The sequence below is a fragment of the Pinus tabuliformis genome, chromosome 2_1, assembly GCF_031772625.1.
Source record: "Pinus tabuliformis cultivar Carrire ecotype Pingquan chromosome 2_1, CPIR1, whole genome shotgun sequence".
Lineage (NCBI taxonomy): Eukaryota > Viridiplantae > Streptophyta > Pinopsida > Pinales > Pinaceae > Pinus > Pinus tabuliformis.
Genome location: NC_142299.1, coordinates 212,527,844 through 212,555,439, shown reverse-complemented (window position 1 = coordinate 212,555,439; position 27,596 = coordinate 212,527,844). Strand labels below are relative to the sequence as shown.

Below are 27,596 nucleotides of genomic sequence, written 5' to 3'. Positions count from 1 at the left end.
TGATGTATTCACATTTTTTAGCATAACAGAGAGGGCCAAGCCATTGGAAGCTAGACCAAGGAGACATAGCCTAGGAGGGGTGAACTCCTTCATCATGTGTTGTTGTGATATTGTTTATGGTGATGTTTATGTATGTTATATATTGTTGTTTAGTCATTTGTTTATGTTAATTTGCACATAAAAATTACATAAAAGCACTCAAAAACCCATGTTTAAACTTGCAAATAATTTCATAAATCCTCAAGCACTTTTAATATATTCTAAAAAGTAATTTTAGCACAACAAAACTAATTTTCTTAATCATATCAATAACTCAATCTTACACCCAGATCTACTAGAATAAATATAGATTGAGTAGTTAACTTACCTTCCAATTCTATCATAGTAGGTTGGTAATCATCTTGTCGCTCTTCCAATGCAGTGTTGATCTGGGGCATGCTCCTTGCCACCTCTCCAACCGTAGATACCTCTTGTATATTAGCATCTGGTTCAGGTCAGGTACATTGTGGGAAATTCTTGTAATAATGAGGTCCTCCATAGCCCCAACACTATCAGGGGGGTTTCTGTCCTTGACTGAGTTGCGGCTTACTAGATGCTTCCGTCAGCTTATTATCTGCTTGCCACCTGGTCTTTTCGTTGATTCCTTCCAGGTTGTTTACTTGATACATTTCTTTGTATATTCTTGGAATTTGTGGGTTTCATTCCCCAGAAATGCTGATAATTCTTTTGTCCCTTCTTTTGAGACCAAATTTTGCCAGAATCTCCTTTTTGTTTGACCTATTGATAACACATTTGATTCTTTCGAATGGCTTCATCCATAGTCTTAGGACTATCAAACTCTATTATTTCCTTCATATATGCAAGTAAACTACTTAGGAAATGTTGTACCTTAGCTTTCTCCTCTCTGATATATGACACATACCTTAATAAAAATGTAAATTTTGTCACATATTCGTCCATTGTTAATTTCCCCAATTTTAGATCATGGAATGCTTTGGCTTTTTCATCATAGAATCTCTCTGTCATGTATTTATTTTTAAAATGTTTCTGGAATGCATCCCATGTTACATCCTAGTCCTTTATTCCATGCACAATTTTAACCTCCTCCCACCATAAAGTGGCCTTTGTAGAAATTCTCACTGTAGATTAAACTGATTATGCAATGTACTAAAGAAAAATACTTAATCTACTTCTACAATCAAACTTGCGGAAGCTTAATCGATTTTGAGCAAGATCAAATAGAACAAATATAACACAGAAGAAGAAACAATCACATGAAACACAGAATAATACTCTGGGGAAAGCCTCAGCTAAAAACCCCGCTATCTGTATTATCATACAAGTGGAAATACCTCAGGATTACACAAAGCTTTAGCTCTCAGTACAATCCCTCACTGCTGCTCATAGACAGAATAGACAACACATATGCCTGCTCCTCTGTCCTCCAAGCCTCCTATTTCCTTGCGCAGGTTTCCCTGGGTCCTCCAGTTGTGACCTGTGTGATTCTCACCTCACACACTGCTCTAACCTCTGTAGAAACTGCGCAATCCTCAAGGAATGAATTCCTTCTGCATGCAAGAGATTTCCTCATGGGAATATTCTTGCAATTGATAGTACATTGTCCATGCTTTTAATCTCAACTGGGTCTTTGTCTAGACTGACATGCATAAGTTATTTATGAGAGAATATTCAGTTATCTGGAGTACACTAGTTGCATGCATGCATGCATTAACTGACTAAACTCACAATTAGTTCCACAAATTGTTTGGAACTAATCTAACTGGACTTAACTCAGTTAACTTAGCTAACTAATTACAACTCAAATACAACTCATCCTTATCTCCTTAATTAAGGGATAACTTCCTCAATCAAAGGGATCATTGTTGCATGTCTTCACAAAGACTTCATGTTTGAATTTCTCCAACTAATTAACTCAAGATGAATTAATTAATTATTTTTCAAACAGCTGATGAGACTAAATTCGAATTTTAATTCTCAATTTTAATTCAAGGACAAATTAAAATTGGAATATATCTTGAAATGCTATCTATAGCAATGTTATTTATAGCATTTCTATTTTTAGCATTTCTTGTTGCTATTTTGAACACTCCCTCTCAACAAGAAAGGCATTCAACTCGAACCCGGTCTTGAACCTTTGGAATGTTCTGCATGCAACACTTCTCTCAAGTGTTGTTGCTCCAGCAACTTCAGAAACAAAAAAAATATCCAACCTGAATCAGAATGATGCCTCTGTCATCAAAGTCTCTGACTGCTATTGCCTCTGTCGACTGAAAAACTCTGTGCTTCTGTTGACTCTGCCTTTCTACACTGTTGTCAGTCCTTCTCTGCGCTCTTCAGTATCTGACTGCTCTAGCCTCTGTCACTTTGATCTCTGACTGCATCAATCCCACTGATTCCTCCCGCTACTCTGTACTTTGGGTTCCTGTAGCAAGGTACGATCCATGAGATAAAACCTCTCAATGGACCCTGCCCAATTTCAGCCTTCTTGAGACTATCACTTCACATTGCCTCACCTCACACCTGGAGGTATGGCCGCATGTGATCCCTCTGTTGACTTCTCCAATTGTGGCTCCTCCACAATTGTCTGAGACTACTTCTGGTGCTGCATGTTGAGAGGTAATGTACTCTCCCTCTCAACCACCAAGTCTCCAACATTTGCCTTGCTCCTCAAGGCTTTGCATGCATCTTGAACCTCAAGAGCATACAGGTTCTTGACTCGTGAACCGATCTGCTTCACCTATCTCGTGGTGATGTGTCTAAGGAAAACCTTTCTCTTACTGAAGACAACATCGTAGCCTTTGTCTTCCAACATCGCGATCGATACCAAGTTCTTCTTCAGTCCAGACACATACTTCACATCTGTCAAGGTGATGAGAGCTCCATGCTCCCTCTAAAAAGCAACCGTGCCCACTCCTAAAACACTATACCTTTCATCATTACCCATCTCTATGTGCATCTTGAGGTCTTTCTCCTCCAAGGTACTGAACAAAATCTCATCGCCGATCATGTGGAATGAGGCTCCACTGTTAAGAAACCAACCACAACCCATCATCGATGAAACCATGCATGTGATGAGGGTAAAATCCAATTCGAACTGAGAGGCCAATGCCTCACCTTCAAATCCTTCCAAGGATCCCTTCTTGGACTTCTTCAATGGACAATTAGTTGCATAATGGCCCATCTCATGACAATTAAAGCATCTTACTTTAGATTTGTCAATCTTCTTCCCACCATGAGAAGAACTCGATTTGGAATGAGAATCCTTCTCCTTCCCTTTCCTTTCCTTACTAGCTAAGGCTAGATTTTCTTCATCATCATGCTTAGATGAAGAACCATCTCTGGTGCTCCTCCTGATCTCCTCTTGCATCAGATCCGACCACAGTCATTCCCAATCTGGCAATTTCTCTCTTCCATTCACTGAGTCCTGGTAGCTATGCCAGCTCTTAGGAAGACCAAGGAGAGCAAGACTCACCATATCATCATCGGCTATCGTGATTCCTACACTTCCAAGCTCATCTCTGCAGGTGGTGAGCTTGTTCAGATATGTAGAAATCGTGTCGCCCTTTTCACACTTGATTTTCCGAAGCTTGTCCTTGAGCGCCAACTTCCTCTGGTCGTTGTTGTTCTGATATAGGTCCTTCAATGTCTTCCACATTAAAAATGGAGTCTCCTTCCCATGGAGACTCGAGACAATATGGTCTCGAACTCCCTCCAAAAGAATCCTCCTCGCTCTCGCCACACACTTCTTCCATTCCGCCAATTCTTGGGCATTAGCTGCTGCTGGCTTGGGGACTTCTTGATCAATGAAGTCCTTCAAACCATTGTCTTCTAATACCACTTCCATGTGATCCTTCCATGCTATGTAATTCGAGCTGCCATCCAGGGCATACTTGAGTCTCAAGCCATTGAACGCCATTGGTGAATTTTGAGGTGTGATAAGAAATCGATTATGTACCTACAATCAAGAACTTCAAACTTCGAACTTTTCCCTTCTCAATATATTGTTCTCTGCTTTGATCACCTTTGCTCTGATACCATGTAGAAATTCTCACTGTAGATTAAACTGATTATGCAATGTACAAAAGCAAAATACTTAATCTACTTCTACAATCAAACTTGCGGAAGTTAATCAATTTTGACCAAGATCAAATAGAACACATATATTTAATGAAATGAACAATACGATTGAGATTGATCCAACTGAATAATGGCAAATTCATTATAGATACAATCTGTACATACTATGATATACACCACAGAGAAGAAGAAACAATCACATGAAACATAGAAGAATACTCTGGGGAAAGCCTCAGCTAAAAACCCCGCTATCTGTATTATCATACAAATGGAAATATCTCAGGATTACATAAAGCTTTAGCTCTCAAGCTATCCAGCTCTTAGTACAATCCCTCACTGCTACTCATAGACATAATAGACAACACATATGCCTGCTCCTCTGTCCTCCAAGCCTCTTATTTCCTTGCGCAGTTTTCCCTGGGTCCTCCAGCTCTAACCTGCGTGATTCTCACCTCACACACTGCTCTAACCTCTATAGAAACTGCACAATCCTCAAGGAATGAATTCCTTCTGCATGCAAGAGATTTCCTCATGGGAATATTCTTGCAACTGATAGTACATTGTCCCTGCCTTTAATCTCAACTGGGTCTTTGTCTGAGCTGACATGCATGAGTTATTTATGAGATAATATTCAGTTATCTGGAGTACACTAGTTGCATGCATGCATGCATTAACTGACTGAACTCACAATTAGTTCCACAAACTATTTGGAACTAATCTAACTGGACTTAACTCAGTTAACTTATCTAACTAATTACAACTCATCCTTATCTGCTTAATTAAGGGATAACTTCCTCAATCAAAGGGATAACTGTTGCATGTCTTCACAAAGACTTCATGTTTGAATTTCTCCAACTAATTAACTCAAGATGAATTAATTAATTATTTCTCAAACAGCTGGTGAGACTAAACTCGAATTTTAATTCAAGGATAAATTAAAATTGGAATATATCCTGAAATGCTATCTATAGCAATGCTATTTATAACATTTCTATTTTTAGCATTTCTTGTTGCTATTTTCAACAACCTTACCTTGAAGTTGATATATGTCTAGTCTAGCCATAAGGTGATTGACATATTCATAAACTTGGAAATATTTGTTCATATTAATGATCCAAGCTTCTGCAGCTTCCTCTGCCTCCCCAACGAAGAATGAAGCTTTAATTTTTCTAAATTCTCCTTGCAGTTCCAGTTTCGATTTCTTAGTCTTCTTGGGTTTTGACACTTTACCCTATTCTTCCTCATGGTCCATAATATTTCTGTCAAATTTTTGGGTATGGCTCCCTTCCAGAGTATTTTCACTTGGATATTGATGTTCTTCTTCATCCCGAGTTCTATGCTTAGTACTGGGTCGACAGGTTCAATAATTTTTTTTATTTGGGAGGCTCTTAAGAATTCTTTCCTGCTCTTGCATTAACCTTTCATTATCTGTCCTCATTTGCACCATTTCAGCTTGCAGTTGCTAAACAGTTTCAAGCAACATATTTGTTTGATGTTGCTGTTCTACACCCAACTACACACATACTTCTAGATTCGTATCAGGATTCGGTATCGAGCATGTTCCTCGGCCTCCAGATCCTCTCATCATCCCAGTATGTATACCTTATTACTTCATTCTCTTTGCACAGTTCAAAACATTTACTGTTATCATCATTGCCCATTTATGCTATAGTATTGAGATTTGCGCTCTAATACCACTTGTAACATGTTATACAACCTTTTCTATTTGACATAAAAAAATAATTACCATTGCTAAGGTTCTTACCAAACTATTCTCAATATTATGGATTCTTTAATTAACATTGCACGGATAAGGTTATGAGCGTTCTCCATAATGGGATTTTCTTCTTAATTACACATCATATGGAAAAGGTTTATAAAGGTATTGTTTCGTATGGTTTAAGGTACACATAATAAACATAATAGGGTCATGGTTTAATACTTCTTTAACTAAGGCATGGCAGCATATTGACAGGAAGTCTCTCGAACCCAACGATCACCGATACCTACCGATTGAAGTGAACGACAAATGGGCCATTCCTGAGCGTTGACCTTGGGGTCCTTTATCGTGTGGTCTGGATTGTTTCATGGTTGGTTGGGGTAACCAACCCTCATTCCCTCCATCACACAGTAGCCTAAGGTTCTTACCAAACTATTCTCAATATTATGGATTATTTAAGTAGCATTGCACGGATAAGGTTATGACCATTCTCCATAATGGGATTTTCTTCTTAATTACACATCATATGGCAAAGGTTTATAAAGGTATTGTTTCGTACAGTTTAAGGTACATATAATAAACATAACAAGGCCATGGTTTAATACCGCCTTAACTAAGTGTTATAGACATTTTTGGGCACTGCAACCCCAATCATACATGTCCATAAACCAAGGGCTTCTGAGTCCCTAAAAGTGTTGCTTCATGCCCTAAAGGAACAAGGTCAGCTGATTACATCATCTCCCAGAAGTTCTCCACAGAAGACTACTCAGAACTGGTCAAAACTGGACCATACAGATTGCTCAGTGCTTAGGGTGCGATGCATCTCACCTGCCCAGTGCAAAAAGTGCGATGCATACTGGAAAGCCCTTCTGTAGGGTGCGATGGGCGAGAGTGGACAAATGGCAGAGACAGTTTGCAAGGTGGATGATCATGGAATCTTCCAGAAACTTCTCCTGTGACACTTGCCTCTCTGAATTCGCCCAGGGATGAGTAAGAGGTCATGAATCTCCAAGTGGAACCAAGAACTATCAGAGAGAAGACACTAATCAAAATCCCAGAAGCTGACTCACCCCCCTGCAATCATCTATATATGGATCCCTCATCCCAGAGATCCAGAGGCTGGAATTTTGTATCTTGTAAGGAAGTGCTGTTGGTTTCCTGGTGGAATATCATAGTGTTGGGTGATCTAAGCTTTTCATGAGGTGAAGAAGGGCTTTCATGCTGGGAGGATGACGCTGGGTCAGATCAATGGGTTGTAATCCTCTCTTCTAATCTTTACATCAATAAAGTTATTCAAGTTTTCCTCCACATTCTTGTATGTCTGATTATATATGCATTTGTGTGGTCAATATATATCTGGTCCTATATTGTTTATGATTATAGATCTCTGCACTTTGAAGGTATTATGCTGCTTTTACTTTACAGGTACTCTTTGAAGCGGAGTGGTCAAGGAAAGAGCGGCAAAGATCTGTCAGTGAGGAGAAGGAACAAGCGAGGAACCGAGCGAAAGATCGAGGTTGGTATTCTTTGCTCCTCTCCTATCTACTTCTCATAAAGGAAAATGAAAGTAACTTTAATATGTTTGTTTCTAAGATAGCTACCCATCTTAGTGGGACTAGCAGCTCTGCATAGACACTAGATTTCCCGATAACAAAATGGCGACTCCACTAGGGAGCGAATAGCTTGTTTGCTTGTCTATATTTGTTTGCTTTATAAACTTACAGATGGAGCCTGAAGTCAAGCCAGCTAGCCTTCGAACTGCATTTGCTATGCAAGTGCAAAGTAGATCAATGCTGCTTCAGTCTATCTCTGGGTTTTGTTTATAAACTGAACAATTGATTTGCAAACATCCTAATTGCCCTGGTGGTGGCTCAAGTAGCCTCATTAGATCAGCCCCTGTGATTTTCATTTACTGACTATCATTAGCTCGGCCTAAATCCCTGAACTAAGCTGCAAACTGTGACCAAGAACCAAGTTGAAGTCTCATCCCTGGACCATCGCATCTTCTCCTCTTGGGAATCTGGATGCATCGCACCTCCCGTGTGTAGTAGGTGGGATGCATCGCTCCTTCCCTGTGTTACAGGTGCGATGATCAGATAAGACCTCTTCTGCTTCCAGATTTTGGTTTTTTGTTCACTCTCTTCAGCTTTATTCAGGAGTTTTGCTGTCTGTGATCAATATACCACTGTGGAAACTCCCTTCCTTTGCATGATTCAGCCTCCATAGTACAAAGAACTGTAAATGTTTTTATGTATTGTTCGCCATTTACAGTTCTCCTTTACAAAGAAGTAGCGTAATCAAACTGTCGTCTTTTGATTTGGAAGTGTCACAAGTGTCGTTTTCAGTCGAAGAAAAGAATCCTATTGTTCTAGATGGTCGATTACATTGTTACTCTTGTATTTGATTTGAATTAATAGTTTTTCAAGTGTCGAAAGCAGTTTTCAATTCAAAATCGCAAAGTGTCATTATTATCTTCCTTTCGTCTTTTGAAAAGAAAATCATTAGTACTGTCGCTTGAAACGATTCAAATTTGTACTTAGCATTCTTTTTGTCATTCACACATTAAGAAAGCGAAAACAAATACATGCATGTGCATTTGCATTAAGACTGCTTGTTGATTTTGATTTAGGACAGTGCATCTAGTGTGTGCTCTCTGCTCTATGTTGAAAGAATCTCGCTTCTCTTTCCTTAGTAGCTAGGATTTTCATTGCAAAAAGAAGATTAAACGATTGTTTATCATCTTAGATTGCATTTTAGGAATTGTATATCTACATCACGCGGTGAACCTGAAAGGAAAACTTCTTAAGAAAGATCAACTGTAAAATAAATTCAATGAACATAAAAACGCTTTGGAACCTAACGCATGACATTTAGAAGTCTAGGCTAGAGACGTATTTCGGCGTCGTAAAGCCTGGTAACTATCGCTTTCATCATAGGTTGGGTGATTCCTCCTCTTTGAGATGACAAGTGCCAGTACGGACTTGTGCTCCCACGTATCGTCGAGTATATATTGGGAGACCAAAATAGGCTATATCCTTTATCCTTAGGAAGTCGTGTCTGCCACCTTATCGATCGCAATGCACTGAACACAACATTCGAGAAGATTGACTGTTGTACTGTAAAAAGTATTCTGCAGTTTTGCAATTGGTTTGGTAATCCCTCTGTCTAGATTTCCAGAGTAGTCTCTTTCATTCCTTTTTAGACTCCTTAAAGGAAAAGGTCCATCTGAGCACTTTTCACTTCAGGCTCATTAAAAATCGAAGGCGACTAGAGTCATCTTTATCTTTTTCTCGACTCTTAAAAATTGAAAAAGCAAGTTGTGTCAAAGCGTCTAAAATTTATTTTAATCGGAATAACATCATTGTTCCCTCGTTGGTCTTAGGTTGAGAAAAATGGAGTCCACCAACCAAGGATTTCCCCCTGTGGGAAATCCTAGTCCTTTCTCCTCTTGGGGAGATGTTGGTGCACCTCATATGGCCACATTGTCCCTCCCAGGATTGACAATCGGCTTGCCAGTATGGCTCTTCTCGACCTTTGTCGTTCAAACCACCGCGATTCCTGAGCAATCGAGCCAGCAACTAGATGATACTAGAGTTACCCCCCAACCTTCTGCTTCACTTGTTTCTCCCTCCCCTCCTTCCTCTTCGCTTGGTGAAGTTGGTAAAGCTAAAAACCAAGTAACTGAGAAGAAGAAGAAAGGGAAGGAGAAGGAGAAGAAGAAGGAGCCAAAGGCAAAAATGGGCAACCGTGCATCGTCTGGCGAAAATCCACACACTGCACTGTCCAAACCTAAATCTCCATGTGTTGTTTGCAAAGGGGACCACTATCATCGAGATTGTCCTTGCATCCCTCAGATCTTAAGGGACTGGTCTCCTCGTTTTCACAATTCGGTGCCATCAACCTCTGATGATCATGTTGAGGGTACACTGTCAACTAGTGAAAACGAAGCCTCTGGACAGAAAGGAAAATGTAAATTTCCTTGCAAACTGTGTGAAGGCAATCATGTCGTCCACCGTTGTCCCTTCCTGGATGAAGCTAAAAGAGTCTTGGATAACCGTCCTGCTTCACCATTGCGACTTCCTCCTGGGTACAAGAAACTCTTGCCGAAACCATCGCTAGTTGAAAAGCCGACTGACACAACTTTGTGTTCAGTCGAAACATTTATCATTGAAGATAAACCCTCTGAATCCATACCAGACGAAATTCAAAAGGTTGAGGCGGCAGTCGACCCGGTCTTGTCTTCAGAAGGTCCATCATCAGATGATACGGTCACCAAAGAGAATGAGAACGACACCGTTCAAATTCTTTTCGTAAACACAGACTCCGATGAACATGGGGGCAATCTACCCATTCCTTTACCATAGGAAGGAAGTTCGTCAGGGTCATATCCGACCGTTTATTCGATCCCACCTCCGAGCAACCTAGTTGTTTCCTTTAATTGGAATCTACTAGGCATACCTCGTTTACCATCTAATGTACCATTCCGAATCATTGTACAAACTTACATAATGGTCATGGTCGGTACCATCATAGATGAAGGGGCTTATGTGAGTATCCTTTCCTCAACTGCTTGGAAAGTGCTTGGTTCGCCATCGCTTCTGCCTGAGATGCGAAATCTAACAGGCTTCGAAAAAGGAACTAGTTGACTGTTAGGGATCCTTCCAAGTTTGCCTATAACTTTCAGAGGGAAAACCGTGTATCTGAACGTAATGGTAGTCCAAGGAAATTTAGATTATAATCTGCTCCTTGGGTGTGACTATATTTATAGCATGGGAGCCATTGTCTCCTCACTCTTTCGAGTAATGTGTTTTCCGCATGAAGGCCGAGTGGTCCAGCTCGTAGACAAACTTTCATTCCCTGGCTCACTATTATATCTAATAGTCAAATGCCATCCCTAACTGGTCTTTTCACGTAAGGAATGTCTCATCAATCTCCAATCCGTCCACCTAAAGAATGCAAGTAATTCGATGGCCATGACTGAAACCCAGGGGGCATGCGCCCTGGTCTGCTTCGACAGGGAAACTTTGGGTATAGGGTAGGTTTCCGCGAAGGATATATGACTGGTCCGACACCCGTCCGTATGGGAAGATGGAATTAGACTGGAATAAGATACCTCCGTTAGAAGGTAGGCCTTTCCCGATAGAACAAATGTTTTGTCTGCAAATTGAAGGGCAATCTGGAAACTCTACTTCACTATACCTGGGGCATGCAAACCTTTTTGCATGCAAGTGCAGAGCGACCATTTATTTTCTTAGTTTGTAGATTCTCAACCCTTTAAACTCGTAGGATTGGTCGTTCCTAGCTTGCATAATGAAAGGATACAGAGCAAAGTTTTGAATGGTGCAAGCTCCTTAAAAATTGAACCTATCGATGAGACATCCTTATTATGCGACTGGCACGAGTAGTTTTTATGCGAAGTTCAAGCTCGTTAAAAATTAAACCTAAGCAATGAGCAAATGTTCCCCCAGAGTTTAAGCTCATTAAAAAATGAACCAACCTCCAGTAAATAACCATTGTGAATGCATTATCATCAGCTTTTTGAGCCCTGGTCGTGTTCTTACCATCACCTCCACTCTGTTTTAGCCGATCATACGCCTCCATTTGATTGTTTACCTTTTTGAGGGACAACTGCAAAGAGTGATTCTGTTAGCCATCCTTGTGACACTGCCATGATTGGAAAATTCCAAACCTTACCTGGAATTAGCAACTACCCAAAAATATCACTCGTTCCTCAAAAAACGAGTCTCCTTTAAGCTCTTTTCATTTGATTCGTAAAATATGAAAAGATTGCCGAGAAATTGGCCTCTCTAGCTCGTTAAAGCTACCGGGAGTGCTATCCCTCCTCTAGATTTTAATATTTTTGGACCTAAGGGATTATTACACAAAAATATCGAGCGCTTGTCTTGTTTGGCTCGTTAAAAATATTGAAAATTCATCCCTTTCGTATTATTTTATACTTTTTCGGACTTAAGGGATTATATGACGAAAAAGGATTACTGGAGTTTCCTTTACGTCCCTTTTCAGACTCTCTAAAATTGAAAAAGGATCGAGTTGTCTTTGTCGTTAAACTCGTTAAAACTAATAGCGACAAACTTGTCCATAGAGACAAGAACGAGTTTCACTGTCGCTAGGCTCGTTAAAACATAGCGACGGGTTTGCTTGAAGGGAAAATTATAGAACAAGCATATGTTATCCTCCTCAAGCTTGATAAAAATAAAGAGGTACTGGTCAGCAATGACTGGGGAAAAATTGGGAAGAAAACTTGAAGAAACTTTATTGGTAGCGAGTCGCTCTTGAACATGACACTTTCACTCCATCACCATGATTGAATTGGGTTGGGTTATTCCGTTCACCGGTCATACTACCATTGGTCCACCGTACCATCCATCTTTGGGGTTAATGCTACCAATCCATTTCAATGTCACCGATATGTTCAAGAGAAGTCGATCAGAGAATTCACCAACCCAACTTGTGTCTCACCCGCTGCAATACCTTCACGCTTCATTCTGTCATGACCGCCACCCTGAACCCTGTATCATCAGATCGTTTTCACCTCCATAAAATCATTTGCTCCATTTCGTGTCGTAGATGTGGGATTCATTAAGGCCCTCCTACGACAGGTCACTTCTTGTCGACATCAGCTCATTATCCAAGAAGTCGACCTAGGAACAACCCTTTCAGTACTTTGAAGCTTGCATGCCTCAATGGCAAGTTTCTCACTTCCGGCGACAGGTTTACATCAATGGCCTTCGACCGAGATATTTTGCGTGGTGTTCGACGCCAAGTCCCATTATCACACCATGGGAATTGTACTGTAGTACCTTGAGGGTCATCATCATTATCGGTGATTCCTCTCGCGCCTGTTAACAGCTTACATCATTGGCCGGTAATCAGGCGATGCCTTTCCATGTTCGACTTTAGAACATTTTTCACATGGATCGACTTGTACTTCGGGCGAAGATTGGACAAGTTTGAAGACCCCGGATCTAGTTTCATCCATTCGGGCTGCGATATATTCAGGAAAAATAAAGACATCAAATGTACATCATTGCTGCACAGATGATCATCCGAATCAAAGGATGATGGCTCTATCAGAATCATCAATCTGCCACACAGACGGTTGTCTGTCCTATGTACATGAAAATGAATTTATAAAGCTGAGCATGGGAATGCTCGCCTCAGCTAGATCATGAAAATGTTATGAAGATAATGTGTTGTATTGTATCTTATTACAGATCGCCTTCCAGTTTGAAAAACCTTGGATCTTCATGATAAAGCATTTCACCCGACGTCAAAAGATTTTCGACCTCATGCTTTAGGGGGAAACTGTTATAAACATTTTTGGGCACTGCAACCCCAATCATACATGTCCATAAACCAAGGGCTTCTGAGTCCCTCAAAGTGTTGCTTCATGCCCTAAAAGAACAAGGTCAGCTGATTACATCATCTCCCGGAAGTTCTCCACAGAAAACTACTCAGAACTGGTCAAAACTGGACCATACAGATTGCTCAGTTCTTAGGGTGCGATGCATCTCACCTGCCCAGTGCAAAAAGTGCGATGCATACTGGAAAGCCCTTCTGTAGGGTGCGATGGGCGAGAGTGGACAAATGGAAGAGAATTTGCAAGGTGGATGATCATGGAATCTTCCAGAAACTTCTCCTGTGACACTTGCCTCTCTGAATTCACCCAGGGATGAGTAAGAGATCATGAATCTCCAAGCGGAACCAAGAACTATCAGAGAGAAGACACTAATCAAAATCCCATAAGCTGACTCACCCCCCTGCAATCATCTATATATGGATCCCTCATCCCAGAGATCCAGAGGCTGGAATTTTGTATCTTGTAAGGAAGTGCTGCTGGTTTCCTAGTGGAATATCATAGTGTTGGGTGGTCTAAGATTTTCATGAGGTGAAGAAGGGCTTTCATGCTAGGAGGATGACGCTGGCTCAGATCAATGGGTTGTAATCCTCTCTTCTAATCTTTACATCAATAAAGCTATTCAAGTTTTCCTCCACATTCTTGTATGTCTGATTATATATGCATTTGTGTGGTCAATATATATCTGGTCCTATATTGTTTATGATTGTAGATCTCTACACTTTGAAGGTATTATGCTGCTTTGACTTTACAGGTACTCTTTGAAGCGGAGTGGTCAAGGAAAGAGCGGCAAAGATCTGTCAGTGAGGAGAAGGAACAAGCGAGGAACCGAGCGAAAGATCGAGGTTGGTATTCTTTGCTCCTCTCCTATCTACTTCTCATAAAGGAAAACGAAAGTAACTTTAATCTGTTTGTTTCTAAGATAGCTACCCATCTTAGTGGGACTAGCAGCTCTGCATAGACACTAGATTTCCCGATAACACTAAGGCATGGCAGCATACCGACGAGAAGTCTCTCAAACCTAGCAATCAATGATACCTGTTGGTTGAAGCGGAAGACAGATGGGCCATTCCTCAGCATTAATATTGGGGTCCTTTATCGTGTGGTCTAGATTATTCTGTGGTTGGTTAGGGTAACCAACCCTCATTCCCTCCACCTCACAGTAGCCTCATTTTCACCTCTTCTGTCGCACTCTGCAACCTCCCGGCAAGTCTCCACAGTCGTTACCTCTCACCACCCGAAACCCTCCAAACCATGTTGGTAAACCTTTGTGCAGATGGGGTTTTTCTTTTATCTGTTGTTTACCTGGAGCAAGCATTTGTTACACCCTCATCTAACCTTTTCTTGGACTATGGCAGGGATTATTTTTTTTGGATTCACCCCCAAATGGTTGTTGGTTCGATGGCGCAAGTGGCAACGTATTTCTTCACTGCTCTTCGTCACCAAGTGCTTCCAGGTATCTCTTTTTTGAGAAATCGTTAACCCACCTACATACCTACTATTTCATTACACATTAATGCACTAATTCTCTTGTCTGCTATGTATCTTGGTGTAGGGTTCGCGTTCGGTTCCACCATCAACTCCTTCCCCTTCTTCAGGTGACCACGGGGTTTCCAAACCCTTGCAAGCACATTGAAATGGCATAAGATTATATATAGGTTTGTTAATTTCAATTTGACAAATCCCTTTCCCGAGTTGCACTAATTGTTTTTTGTCCTATTGCAGGTGCTCCCCATTTGTTCACTGAAGCATATACAACTTCAACTAGTAGCAGGGAGAAAATGGTTAAATATATCTTGAAGTTCCTCGAGTTTCTGCTACTATTACACCATGGGGTTTCTTGGTAATTTAATTAGTTTTGTTGTAGTTTTATCGCCTCTCCACTATGGAGGAACCATGGTATTTTTGGATTTTACTAAAAGCTAAAGTAGCTAATATAATTACCTCTTTAATACTCGAATCATTTGCTTCTTATGGAGGTTGTTACGATTGATTTCATGGTCGAATATACCGTGTGTTTGTGGAATCTTAAGATATAAAAGTTCTATGTGGTATTCTTGTTTTTGCTTGAAATTCATGGCCATACTCTTGAGATTTATTTCTATACTCTTCTGTACATTTAATACTATTAGATGAATTAGTAAAGAGGGAGACCTGACCGACGACCGAATCATTTTGGCAACCCTGGTCTCAACTCCCTCACTTCCTTCTTGTTCAGAGTACAGATCATATTTCAGGATTTTGTATTCGTGTTAAAGAATGAAACCCGTCCAGGATTAATATTGTAAATATATTATCTGGATTCTATTTATTTCATTTCTCTGTGTATTTCCTATGTTGTTGTGATTGGTATGAGGTTTTATATCTATTCATTTCTTTAATTATTCCTTCATCGGGGTTGTTCTTAGTTTCTGCGGAAATCTTTTCGGGCCTCCGAATTAATTTTTTCTAACGCTCCGTAGAGATCCGACCTCCCTCTTCGAGCTTCTTGAACTAAGATTATTATTGTTTATCCCTACCTTACTGTATAAGGTATCCAGTCTTCTCTCCCCTGCACTTAAGGTCAGAGTTTAATCCCCATGATTTTGGGTCAACAGGACATGTTCACGGAATTGATACCATTGAAATAATTACCTCAGTCAAGGACTGAGACAAGTTCTTTGCAAGTTTCGATTCAGTTTCATTTAACTTCCAGCCCATGTACAGTTTGATTTGATAACCAATTCAAGAACTTAGAAAAACTTGTAATTAAGTTAAATGCTTGTTTCAATCCTATTGTTTCGGTCTATGATTTGTCTTCCACAGGTTACAGTTAAATATACAAGCATAGATTCATTTACCTTTAAGAAGTAAAAAGAACAAGTAAGATCATAAATTTGACTACACCATGTAAATTTTCATTTTCCATCTACAAGCGTCTAAGCTTTTCTATGATTGTTGTTACAATACAATCCTCCTGACTAACTATTGTTTCTTGAGTTTCCAACAACATGACTTCCACGGTGGTATCTTCTAAACAACAAAAATTACATCCATCATATTTCATTCGCAAACCGTAAGATCCAGTTCCTAGTTAAATAAATCTACATGCACAAATACTTATCTGTAAGTTTTCAATCTCTCAAATTCCACGGGGCTGAGACCGTTCCTCCCAACCTTGAGAAGGGAAATTGTGTCCGCTTCTTCCCCCTAAGCTGCTGCTCCAGACAATAGATAACAACTATATTCTAATGGAAGACCTCAAGACCTCAGTCCATTATGTCCTTTCTAATCTTTTTAACAGAGTCTATCCACTGGTTCTCACCAGCTCAGGATCACTCTGATTGGCAATATTCTACCAATGTTTCCATGTCTCTTTTCTCCTCTTTCTCCACAATGAAAAACAGAAACCCTTTCTTTCCATTGAGAACCTCTTTTATCTCCAAGAGAGAGGGGTGTAACTGTTTTCTTCTAACTGTATGGAGGTTAGAGTTTGTTTACTGGTCTTCCCTTAAGAGTTCTAAGATTTCACTACTTAATAAAATAACATTACTTAAATGTTAACATAAGTTCTTCTAATTTCCACATGAAAAATGTAAATGTAATTATAAGTGTAAATGTAAATGTAATTATTGGTAATTCAACTATCACTTTGGGTTGTTACACACATAGTCTTCACACTGGGTTGTAGAATGAGCATCTCAACTCAATAATATATTAATATTAATATTAAATTTAATATTAATATTAATATTAATATTAAATTTAATATTAATATTAATATTAAATGTAATATTAATATTAATATTAATATTAAATTTAATATTAATATTAATATTAATGATGTATTTTACATGGCATGATAACAAAATTTATAATAAAACTAAATCAAATTAATATTTTCAAATTTTACAACTTTGACTATAAAGATTTATGTCTTTAAAAATTGTAATATATCCATAGAAAATTACAACTTTGACTCAAAATATTTATGTCTTTAAAGATTTTAATAGATCCATAGGATATGGCTTTTCAGTCATTTTACAAATATTTAATTAAAAGAAATATTAAAAGATTTTGGAGTAGGATTTTCATTCTTTGTGTTGAATTATATTGTAGTTTTTTTATTTATATGGTTATTTTCATTTTTGTTTTGGGCTGACATTAATTTTTTATTTTTTATTATTATTATTTTATTAGAGACGTGACATACTTAAACATGTTGTATAATGCGCCTCTTGGCGCAATTACAATTTACTTATCTTTTAAATTGTAAAATGAAATGATATTTTAAGGTCCACGAGACTAAAAATAGTCTATGAGACCATTAGTTCTCTATTTTTGGCTTTTTGCAATTCAATCCTTTTCCGATTCAAATTGATGATGAGCTGACCCAACCTTCCAACAATCCCCTCGCTAAAAACACTATGCCAAGAAATTGATGCTAATATGTTCTCATAACTTTCTTTGATGTCTTTGAATGCATCACATTCCAAAATGAAATGTTTTTCCGATTCCACAGCCCCAGACGTGCAAAATGTACACACTCATTCTTCCCAAGCTTCTTTAGGCCTTTTCCACCGTCCTATTTCACACTGAAGTTGATGTGAGTTGGTCCTTAATTGAGCAATAATAACCTTTTCCCTACACGAAATGCTAGCTCCAATGAACTCTTTTTGTTTTAGATCACATGTAGGGTTGAATTCCTCAATGTAATATTTCTTCTTTCTACCCAACTCTTTTCCCCATACCTTTTTACAAAACTTTTCCATAACAAAATCCTTTAGATCCTTGCTATTTGTGGGACAGGCATTGAGGTAGATATTCCATTTTTGCATCCATGTGTAGTTTTGTTTCATCCATGTTTTATTTCTTTCACTCATGCCTTCATTGAATATAACATTAAGCCATCTACCTACTCTCATTTTCTCAATTATTTTTAGATATCTTATGACCCACACCACAGAAATTACTTCAATGTGAGTTGCTCCTGTTTCACTCAACATTATCTCATAAGGTACTGAACTTTTTATTTTGAATTTGCTCATGATTAAGCGTTTTTGGATTTTCTCAATTTGTTTCCATTCTGAGATAGGAGTGCTGCTAGCCCACAATTCACACCCATATAGCATCACTGGAAAAACTACGAGTCCAAAAAGCACTTTAATCGTTTTCCAATCCCATAACTCTGCCTCTCTACATCTGTTTTGAAGAGCATATAATGCTTTCCACCCTCCTAAAATTCTCTTCTTTTTGCAATCCTCCTAATTGAGTTTGTTATTGAAATCAATCCCAAGGTACTTGTACTCATTTACTTCTTTAAGAATGTTGTCTTGAAAGAAAAAATTATGCTCACTTTGCTTCCTTTTATTAGAAAAAACCATTATTTTGGTCTTGCTAGTGCATCCCCACTGCTCTACAAAATATCTCAAGGGAATATAATTGCATTTGCAATACATGGGCTGATTTAGAAATCAATACAATATCATCAGCATATAAAAGAATCTTTATCACAAACTCCCCCAACCGAACACCATCTCCACCTTGCAGATTTAGTCACTCTTCCAATTTATCAATATATAGGCCAAAAAGAGTAGGGGATAGAGGGAAACCTTGCTTGACTTCAATGTCACTTCTCAAGCTTTCTGAAATACCTGCTGAGGTTCTAATTTTGACTTTCACTTCTTCATAAATTCTATGGATAGCGGCTCTATAATGCACAAGAATTTCAAGTTCTTCCATTATACGCCACAACTTATCCTTAGGGACTGTGTCAAATGCTTTTTTGAAGTCAACAAAGTAGAAAAATACTTCTTCTTTGTCCTCCCAAACCTTTTCAACAATGTGTCTCAACATGATACCATGATCTATTGTAGAATGTTTCGGCCTAAAACCCGCTTGTCCTCTTGCCCTCTTTTCTTTTACTTCTTTCCACTTACTAATTTTGTCTTCTACCATGCTGCCAAAAAGCTTTGCAAACAAAGGATTGATCATAATTGTTCTATAGTTGGATGGATTATTAATGTCTCCACTTTTAGAAAGGGGTATTTCTAGGCTAGTTGTCCAGTCTCTTGGGAATCCTTGCTGAATGATGTTGTTGAATATTTCCATGATGTGCAGTGCAAGAGCGTTCATTCCCCATTTTAGATACTTTGCTTGAAGTTCAACCAAGTCCTTTTCCTTTCCTGTTTTCAAATTCTTAATTCCATTCTCCACCTCCTGTAATGTGAAGAGCATTGAATTTGTGTTAATTCCATTCTCCCTTGCATATTCAAACCAATGATTGGCTATAATATTCTTTTCAATTTGCTTCTTCCTTGGTTGTAGTTCCTGCCAGAAAAGCTTTGGATTATTCTTGCTTAAATATATTAACTCTTCTCTCCTTGTTTGCATGAACTCATCTTTTTTCCTTTTTAGTATCTTCTTATATAACTTTACATTCATCTTCTCCTTTCATGCCTTTTTCAAGGTTCTCCTTGCCATTTTGCATTCCTCATCAAACCAAGCATATACAGGAAAACAATTTGATTCTAATTTCCTATTTTTTGCTCTTTTGCACTTCTCAAGTGCACTTTGAATTATATTTGTTAACTCATGACTGTTGAAACTTTTGAAACTAGTTTTATCCTTCCGAATCAATCTCTCTAACATTGTCTTGAATATAGTACAATTTTATTGCGTTAGAAGAATTTTTCTCCTTGATAGTGATTGTCGAGAGCATTGGGTTTTCCTCCTATGCTCCCTTTCTTCTAACCATGATAACCTTATATAAATTGGGTTATGGTATGATTTAAGTCCCAAATATGCTCTCCAATACTAACTTCGTCTATCTTTTCTATCAATTTTTGTGAACACATCACATAGTCCACAACACTTGCCCCATTGTATGTGTTGCAAGTGAAGTTCCCATACCTTTTCCATCTATCTAGACCATTTCAAATAATTAAGTTGAAAGCCCCACACCGTGTAAGCAATTCCTCTCCAAAATGATTGCTAACTTTGTCATCTTCTGAACACCTCACCCACTGGGGATTATCCTAACTTCGTCTATCTTTTCTATCAATTTTTGTGAACACATCACATAGTCCACAACACTTGCCCCATTGTATGTGTTGCAAGTGAAGTTCCCATACCTTTTCCATCTATCTAGACCATTTAAAATAATTAAGTTGAAAGCCCCACACCGTGTAAGCAACTCCTCTCCCAAATGATTGCTAACTTTGTCATCTTCTGAACACCTCACCCACTGGGGATTATCCTCTTCAGTGAGCCAAATAGGATTGTTATCATCTTTGCAACAAAGAATGTTAGCTTGATTATTTGTTGTTCTAGCATTGAAATCTCCCACTAAAAGAACTTCTCCCTGCTGAGAGTACATAAAAATATCTTGTTTTAAAGATACATACGGATCCTTGCTATCAAGCACCTTATTTTTGTAAGTTTTTGAGACTTGAGGGGCAAAATAACATGTTGCAATTCTTATGTGATTCTCATTCTCTGATATTTTCAACCATAAATATTGTTTATTTGCATATTCTTTAATTAACGGAATGTGTTGGCCTTCTTTTTCTTTCACTAAAACTAGTATTCCCCCATACCCTTTGCCATTTTCTGCTACCTTATTCCAAACTACCAACTTCAAATAACCGTCAAACACAGGAGTTTTGGAACCATCATGCTCATGAGTTTCTGTGAGACAAATTATGTCTCTACCTTCCGCAATAGGCCCTAACCCAGGTCCCCTCCTCCAAGGGTAACCTCTACAATTCCAACAGACTAAACTTAGGTATATGTGGGTAGACCTAGGTAGACTTGGGTAGGCCTGGGTATAAGAAACAACTTTCACATAACATATATTCTTATTATCAAATAAATTCCCATTTCTTTGAAGCTTAGCTAGCAATATGGGGAACTATTGGTTATTATTTTGGGGAACCATGTGATATTTGCATGTGGTCAAACTCAGTAATTTTTACCCTTACTTTTTCCTAGCATAGTCTAAATAGCCCACAATTTAGCCCAGAATATAATGGAAATGTCGGCTAGAATATGACAAATTCTAGCAAAAGTTTTTGAAAATCTGGGTTACAACTGTCAAAATTCAGGATTTTGGGTGCCCTACGGGTTCTTGATGGTGCTGAATACCTTTTCACCATAAAAAAAAGGATTCAAACACTCCAACATTCTGATTTTTGAAAAAAAATTACTAGATTTCGTCAAGAAATCTATCGTCCGGGCGAATTTGTGGCATTGGTAGACAATACCTTCTCCTTCCATCGCACTGGGTACCCAATCTTGGTTTAACAACCGCAAATCCACCACAATCCCATGGAAGAACGTCCTTCTTCAAAGCACAACTCATAATATCGGGCTTCTTCATAATACCTCAAAATTATAGCTTTGGCTTATTACACGAACTAAAGACGACGGAAACTACATACCACATTGGCTTTTGTCACCTTCTTGTATATAATTAACCACCATACACACCAGACTTATTGTCTCTGAACTTAACTGGTAGAGGGTGTGGGCTCAAGAAATTGATTCAGAACAATTTTTCAACACTGCAGTGCAATGACAAAATGAAATCTCCAGTGCTCGGTCTTCCTTCAACACATAGAACATTTTTAATGCAGAAATTTTTATGACAACATCTCAATTTGACTGATCAAATGATAGAAAAGGTAGGCTTGACCATCATCTTCAGAATAATCGAGACAAAAAAGAACTATAATAAATTGAATGGTCATAACAATGCCTCTTTCTACTTTTGGTCCATCACTGGCCAGACAAAGATAATAATGAAGACACACAAGCACTATCATTTATATCGAAATTACACACGCATAGCTGAGTGGGAAAACTATTCAAATAGATGTTACTACATTTCATTTAGTGTCGAATAGAAGTAAGCTGATTTGAAAAGAAACATTTGTAGATCCAAAAACATTTCGTTGTGATGTCATGACCGATTATTTAAGCAGTTGTCTATAACGCGACTTTTTGAAAGCCTTTTCGGCGGATTTTTCCGGTCGAAATCCGGCAAGAATTATTGGAATCGCAAGTTTGATAGCTAGTTTCTGCACAATGAAAGCATCCTAGGGGTTTTTCAGGGTGCTGAATCCAAATATGCAGTTAAAAAACCATTTTAACTGCAAGAAATCAAGATTTGACCTCAATTCTTCCGCCGGATTCCGTCACCGGAATCTTCAAAAAGTCGCATTATAGACAACTCCATTATTTAATGGAAATCGAGGGCAAGAGGGCACTCACTTCAACCCCACATACCTGATGAACAATGCGACAACCCCATACCTTTTCACTGAAAGTCACACTTGACCATCTCATTCTGTTTGAATACTCCAGTTTCCAACATGCACAACGAGGTGACATCTTTCCTTTTGAATGGAGGATACGTGTCAAATTTTCATTACATGCAATAAAGTGATGTGAAAATTCCCTCTTCCAGAGAAACACGAAAGTTAAATCACTGTGGACGCCACACGCAAAGAGAGGAAAGTCAAAGTTATTTCAAGAAAACAGGAAAGTTAAACCATTGTGGACCTCACGGAAAGAGAGTATGGCCAAAGTTAATTCTCGGAAACACACCAGAAAGTTAAGCCCCACGCATTGAGATTATAGTGTAAGTTAAGGGAAAAAACATGAAAGTTGAACCAGTGTGCACCCCACACTCAAAGAGGGAGATTCGCTGTAAACCATTAACAGTGTGGACCCCACGCGCAAGAAAGAAAGATTCGCTGTAAACCATCGACCGTGTGGATCCCACGCACAAGGCATGAAATTCCACGCGGTTCATGTGTGCGCCTACCACTGGTGTGTTAAAGTTAAAATATTTATTTATTTCCCTGATGCGTTGGTGGTGCAAGCATCTGGCAGAACGAAGATCCATACATCTCTGCACTCCCAACTTTTCTCCCCTTACGATCCTCTCCGCATTTTCTGGTAGGCTCTTGAATTCATTTCCACCCTCGCATTTGGGGTCTCAGTCTCAGTGGCTTCGGCCTTCAGAGTTTCCCACTTTTCTATTTTTATTTCTATATCCCTTTAGCATTCACATACCCAACGCCTCCATCCTCGTTTCCCAAAAGCCACTCTGAAATTCAAATTGATTCCTGCAACTACGATGGACGCTTCTGGCGCCTCCTGTTCCTCTGCTACTGATCCCATCAACAGTTGCAGCCACGGTGTGTTTATCAACCACCGTGGCCCCGACACCAAGAAGACCTTCGCTAGTTATCTCTACCGACGTCTTCTTATACATGGATGCAGGCCCTTTTTAGACCAAGAAGAATTGGAAGTGGGATCCAATTTTCCTTCCCAAATAGTCGACAATATTCGAAGTGCCTTGGTCCATGTGGCCATCTTCTCTCCCACTTATGCGTATTCCGAATGGTGTCTGCATGAACTCTCTCTCATGTTGGAGTCCAAGGCTCCTGTTATTCCTATATTCTACCATGTCGACCCTGCTGATCTCAGGTGGACAGATCAGAAGGAAAGAGGAGTGTATGCTGAGGCCCTCAACCAACTCCAGATGAAGAAAACGGTGGACCCTCAAAGTCATGAAAAGAAGCCACGATATGACTCTGCCACTCTTAAAAAATGGAGAAATGCTCTTTCTACTGTTGCAGACACAAGTGGCTTTGATTTGAAAGGCAAATTTAACGGGTGAGACATTCAACTCCTTCTCTATGGATACAATATATATAACGTGTAAATGAATTCGTTATAACATGTGTATGATGTTTTGGCTATGGTTTCAATTGCTTATTTATTTGGTTTTCATTTGAATGACCAGCGACGAGGGTCTGTTGCTAGATGAGGTCGTCAAACGTGTGGTGGAATTAATGGCCGAAAAGACTCAGTTGTATGTAGCCAAGAATCCCACCGGTCTAGATGACAAAATTGAAAATTTTGAAACTACAGTATTAGCACAGCAACACACAGGAGAAGTTCAGGTCGTGGGCATAGTCGGCTTAGGCGGAGTCGGCAAGACAACTTTGGCCATAGAGTTTTTCAATAGAAAGAAATCACAGTATAATAAATCTTACTTTTTATCAGATGTAAGAGAAAATGCAAGAATCTCATTACTTTCCTTGCAGAGTAAACTTCTCAAGGGTTTGTTTGGTGTTGATCAGCAAATAGACAACATTCCTCAAGGTACAGCGATGGTTAGACAATCTCTCTCATCTTCTAAAATATTTTTAATTTTAGATGACATAGATCATGTGAACCAGGTAAATGCCCTTTTACCGGATATAAATGTCTTACATAAGGATAGCTTAATTTTGATTACATCTCGGGATGAAGGTGTCCTAGTAAGCTCAGGGGTGAAAGAGTCATCCATGTATATGTTAACAGGCCTTCCTAAACAACATTCGCAAGAGCTTTTTTGCTTATATGCCTTCTGTCAGACCTATCCACACCCGGGATTTGGGGATCTGGTAAATAAGGTTCTAAAGGCATGTGATGGATTGCCCCTATCGTTAGTAGTGTTTGGGTCACTTCTCTCTGGAAATAACGACAAATCTTATTGGGAGGCCATACTTGGCCGATTAGAACTTCCCAATGAGTTAAAAATTAAATTAAAAATTAGTTATGATGAACTTGGCAATGAGGAACGACAGATATTTTTAGATATAGCCTGTTTTTTCATAGGAAAAAACAAAAGTAGTGCCATAACAGTATGGAACAGGTCAAGGTGGAAAGGCTCGTTGGGGTTTAGAAATTTACAGCTCAAATGCCTTGCAAAAGTAGACGATCAAGATGTTATACATATGCATGATCACCTCCGTGATTTGGGAAGAGAGATTGCAGAGACCGAAGTCCCGCGCCGTCTTTTGGGTCCCACCGAGAGCATTAATGATTGGCTGGACCAGCAATCATCTGTAAGTCATCAACCATTGAAACTTCTAACATATTTATATTTTTTCCATAGAAATCTGTATACAGTTCTCAACTTCTCCATCGGTTTACATTTTCAAAATAATTAAATTTAACCATAGCAAGCATCCGCATGAACAGGTTATAAGGGAAGCACGCGGAATCAGAATGCTTCCTCAAGGGGATAGCATCGAACGATTGAAGAGGAGGTCACAAATGTTGGCATGGTACCAATGGTGGGGTCACCAAATGTTGGGGAACAGCGTGATATTGAAGCTTCGCAACACACCGTCACAAATTGATGTCATGAATTTGCAACTTGTTGAGACTCAAGGGCATCTGCTGGATCGTATTTTGCGGGTGCGCTCGCCAAATCTCATATGGCTTTCCTGGCGTGATTGTCCCTACAAGTGCATACCTTCGTGGATTACAATTAAGAATTTAAGGGTTTTGAGAGTGGAGGAGGGTGTATTGGAAACATTATGGCAAGGCAAATGGCAGGTAAATCTAAACTGTTTGAGTTAAAGTGTGTGGTCAGTCGCTATTGATATTGTATAACAGGGTCTCCAATGATTTCTGACGGTTTTCCTCACGAGAATCATATATATCTTTCTTACATTCTAAAAGCTTGATCTTGCAGGCACCTTTGCAGTTGCAGGACTTAGAGATAATTAATGCGAGCTGCCTCTCCAGCATTCCCAGCATTCCCAAGTCCATAGGACAGCTGGAGCACCTGGAAAGGATCGTCATTCATTCCTCCTCTCTTGCTAAATTACCAAACTCTTTTGGTAAATTGAGGAACCTCCACAGCTTGGACCTGCGTGGGTGCGAGAAGTTGGAGAGGCTGCCAGATTCCTTCGGCAGCTTGACGAACCTCTCCAGCTTGGACCTGATTAGGTGCAGCAAGTTGAAGACGCTGCCAGATTCCTTCGGCAGCTTGACGAGCCTCCACACCTTGGCCCTGCGTGGGTGCGAGAAGTGGGAGAGGCTGCCAGATTCCTTCGGCAGCTTGACGAGCCTCCATAGTCGGCGCCAGAAGTTGGAGAGGCTGCCAGATTCCTTCGGCAGCTTGATGAGCCTCCACAGCTTGGACCTGGGTCGGTGCCAGAAGTTGGAGAGGCTGCCAGAGGGTCGGTGCCAGAAGTTGGAGAGGCTGCCAGATTCCTTCGGTAGCTTGATGAGCCTCCACAGCTTGGACCTGGGTCGGTGCGAGAAGTTGGAGAGGCTGCCAGATTCCTTCGGCAGCTTGATAAGCCTCCACAGCTTGGACCTGGGTCTGTGCCCGAAGTTGGAGAGGCTGCCAGATTCCTTCGGCAGCTTGACGAGCCTCCACAGCTTGGACCTGGGTCTGTGCCCGAAGTTGGAGAGGCTGCCAGATTCCTTCGGCAGGTTGACGAGCCTCCACAGCTTGGACCTGAGTAGGTGCGAGAAGTTGGAGAGGCTGCCAGATTCCTTCGGCAGCTTGACGAGCCTCCACAGCTTGGACCTGAGTGGGTGCGAGAAGTTGAAGACGTTGCCAGATTCCTTCGGCAGCTTGACGAACCTCCACAGCTTGGACATGGTTCGGTGCGAGAAGTTGGAGAGGCTGCCAGATTCCTTCGGCAGCTTGACGAGCCTCCACAGCTTGGACCTGGATTGGTGCGAGAAGTTGGAGAGGCTGTCAGATTCCTTCGGCAGCTTGACGAGCCTCCACAGCTTGGACCTGAGTCTGTGCAAGAAGTTGGAGAGGCTGCCAGATTCCTTCGGCAGCTTGACGAGCCTCCACAGTTTGGACCTGAGTCTGTGCGAGAAGTTGGAGAGGCTGCCAGATTCCTTCGGCAGCTTGAAGAACCTCCACAGCTTGGCCCTGGGTCGGTGCGAGAAGTTGGAGAGGCTGCCAGATTCCTTCGGCAGCTTGACGAACCTCCACAGGTTGGACCTGCGTGGGTGCGAGAAGTTGGAGAGGCTGCCAGATTCCTTCGGCAGCTTGACGAACCTCCAGCTTGAACGTGAGTGAGTGCTACAAATTGGAGAGGCTGCCAGATTCCTTCGGCAGCTTGACGAACCTCCACAGCTTGGACGTGCTGGGGTGCATGAAATTGGAGAGGCTGCCAGATTCCTTCCGCAGCTTAGTGCAGTGAAGAAGTTTTTTGTATGTTTTTTAAAATTTTATATTTAAAAACCATTTTAGTTGAGTGTTTTTATTAAAATGATTATATTTTTATTAAATATGACAATTATTTATATGCTTTTTAATTTTAAATATTAAAATTATAACATTAATAATATTTTGTCTGATTAAAATATTTTTTTAATAAAATTAATTAAAATAATACTTTTAAATTAAATTAACTTCTTTAGAGGTTTTTATTTAAAACTTGTTTTCCCATACATAAAAAATAAATATGAAATTAGTATATAATTAATAATTATATATAATTATAAATATTAATATTTATTTAATTTTAACAAATAAAATATGAAATTAATATATAACAAATAATTATATGTAACTATAAATATTAATATTTATTTAATTTT

General features: G+C 39.6%; 1 protein-coding gene across 1 annotated transcript; it reads left to right on the top strand.

Annotated features, from left to right (window-relative positions):
* Nucleotides 1–23,028: 23,028 nt before the first annotated feature.
* On the top strand, nucleotides 23,029–27,062 carry LOC149199503 (disease resistance protein Roq1-like). The gene is made up of 5 exons (XM_089400593.1): nucleotides 23,029–23,861; nucleotides 23,992–25,081; nucleotides 25,218–25,577; nucleotides 25,717–26,465; nucleotides 26,525–27,062. Exons 1-5 carry the CDS (start codon nucleotides 23,320–23,322, stop codon nucleotides 27,060–27,062), a joined length of 3,279 nt encoding a protein of 1,092 aa, XP_089256719.1. The 5' UTR covers nucleotides 23,029–23,319.
* The last annotated feature ends 534 nt before the right edge of the window (nucleotides 27,063–27,596 follow it).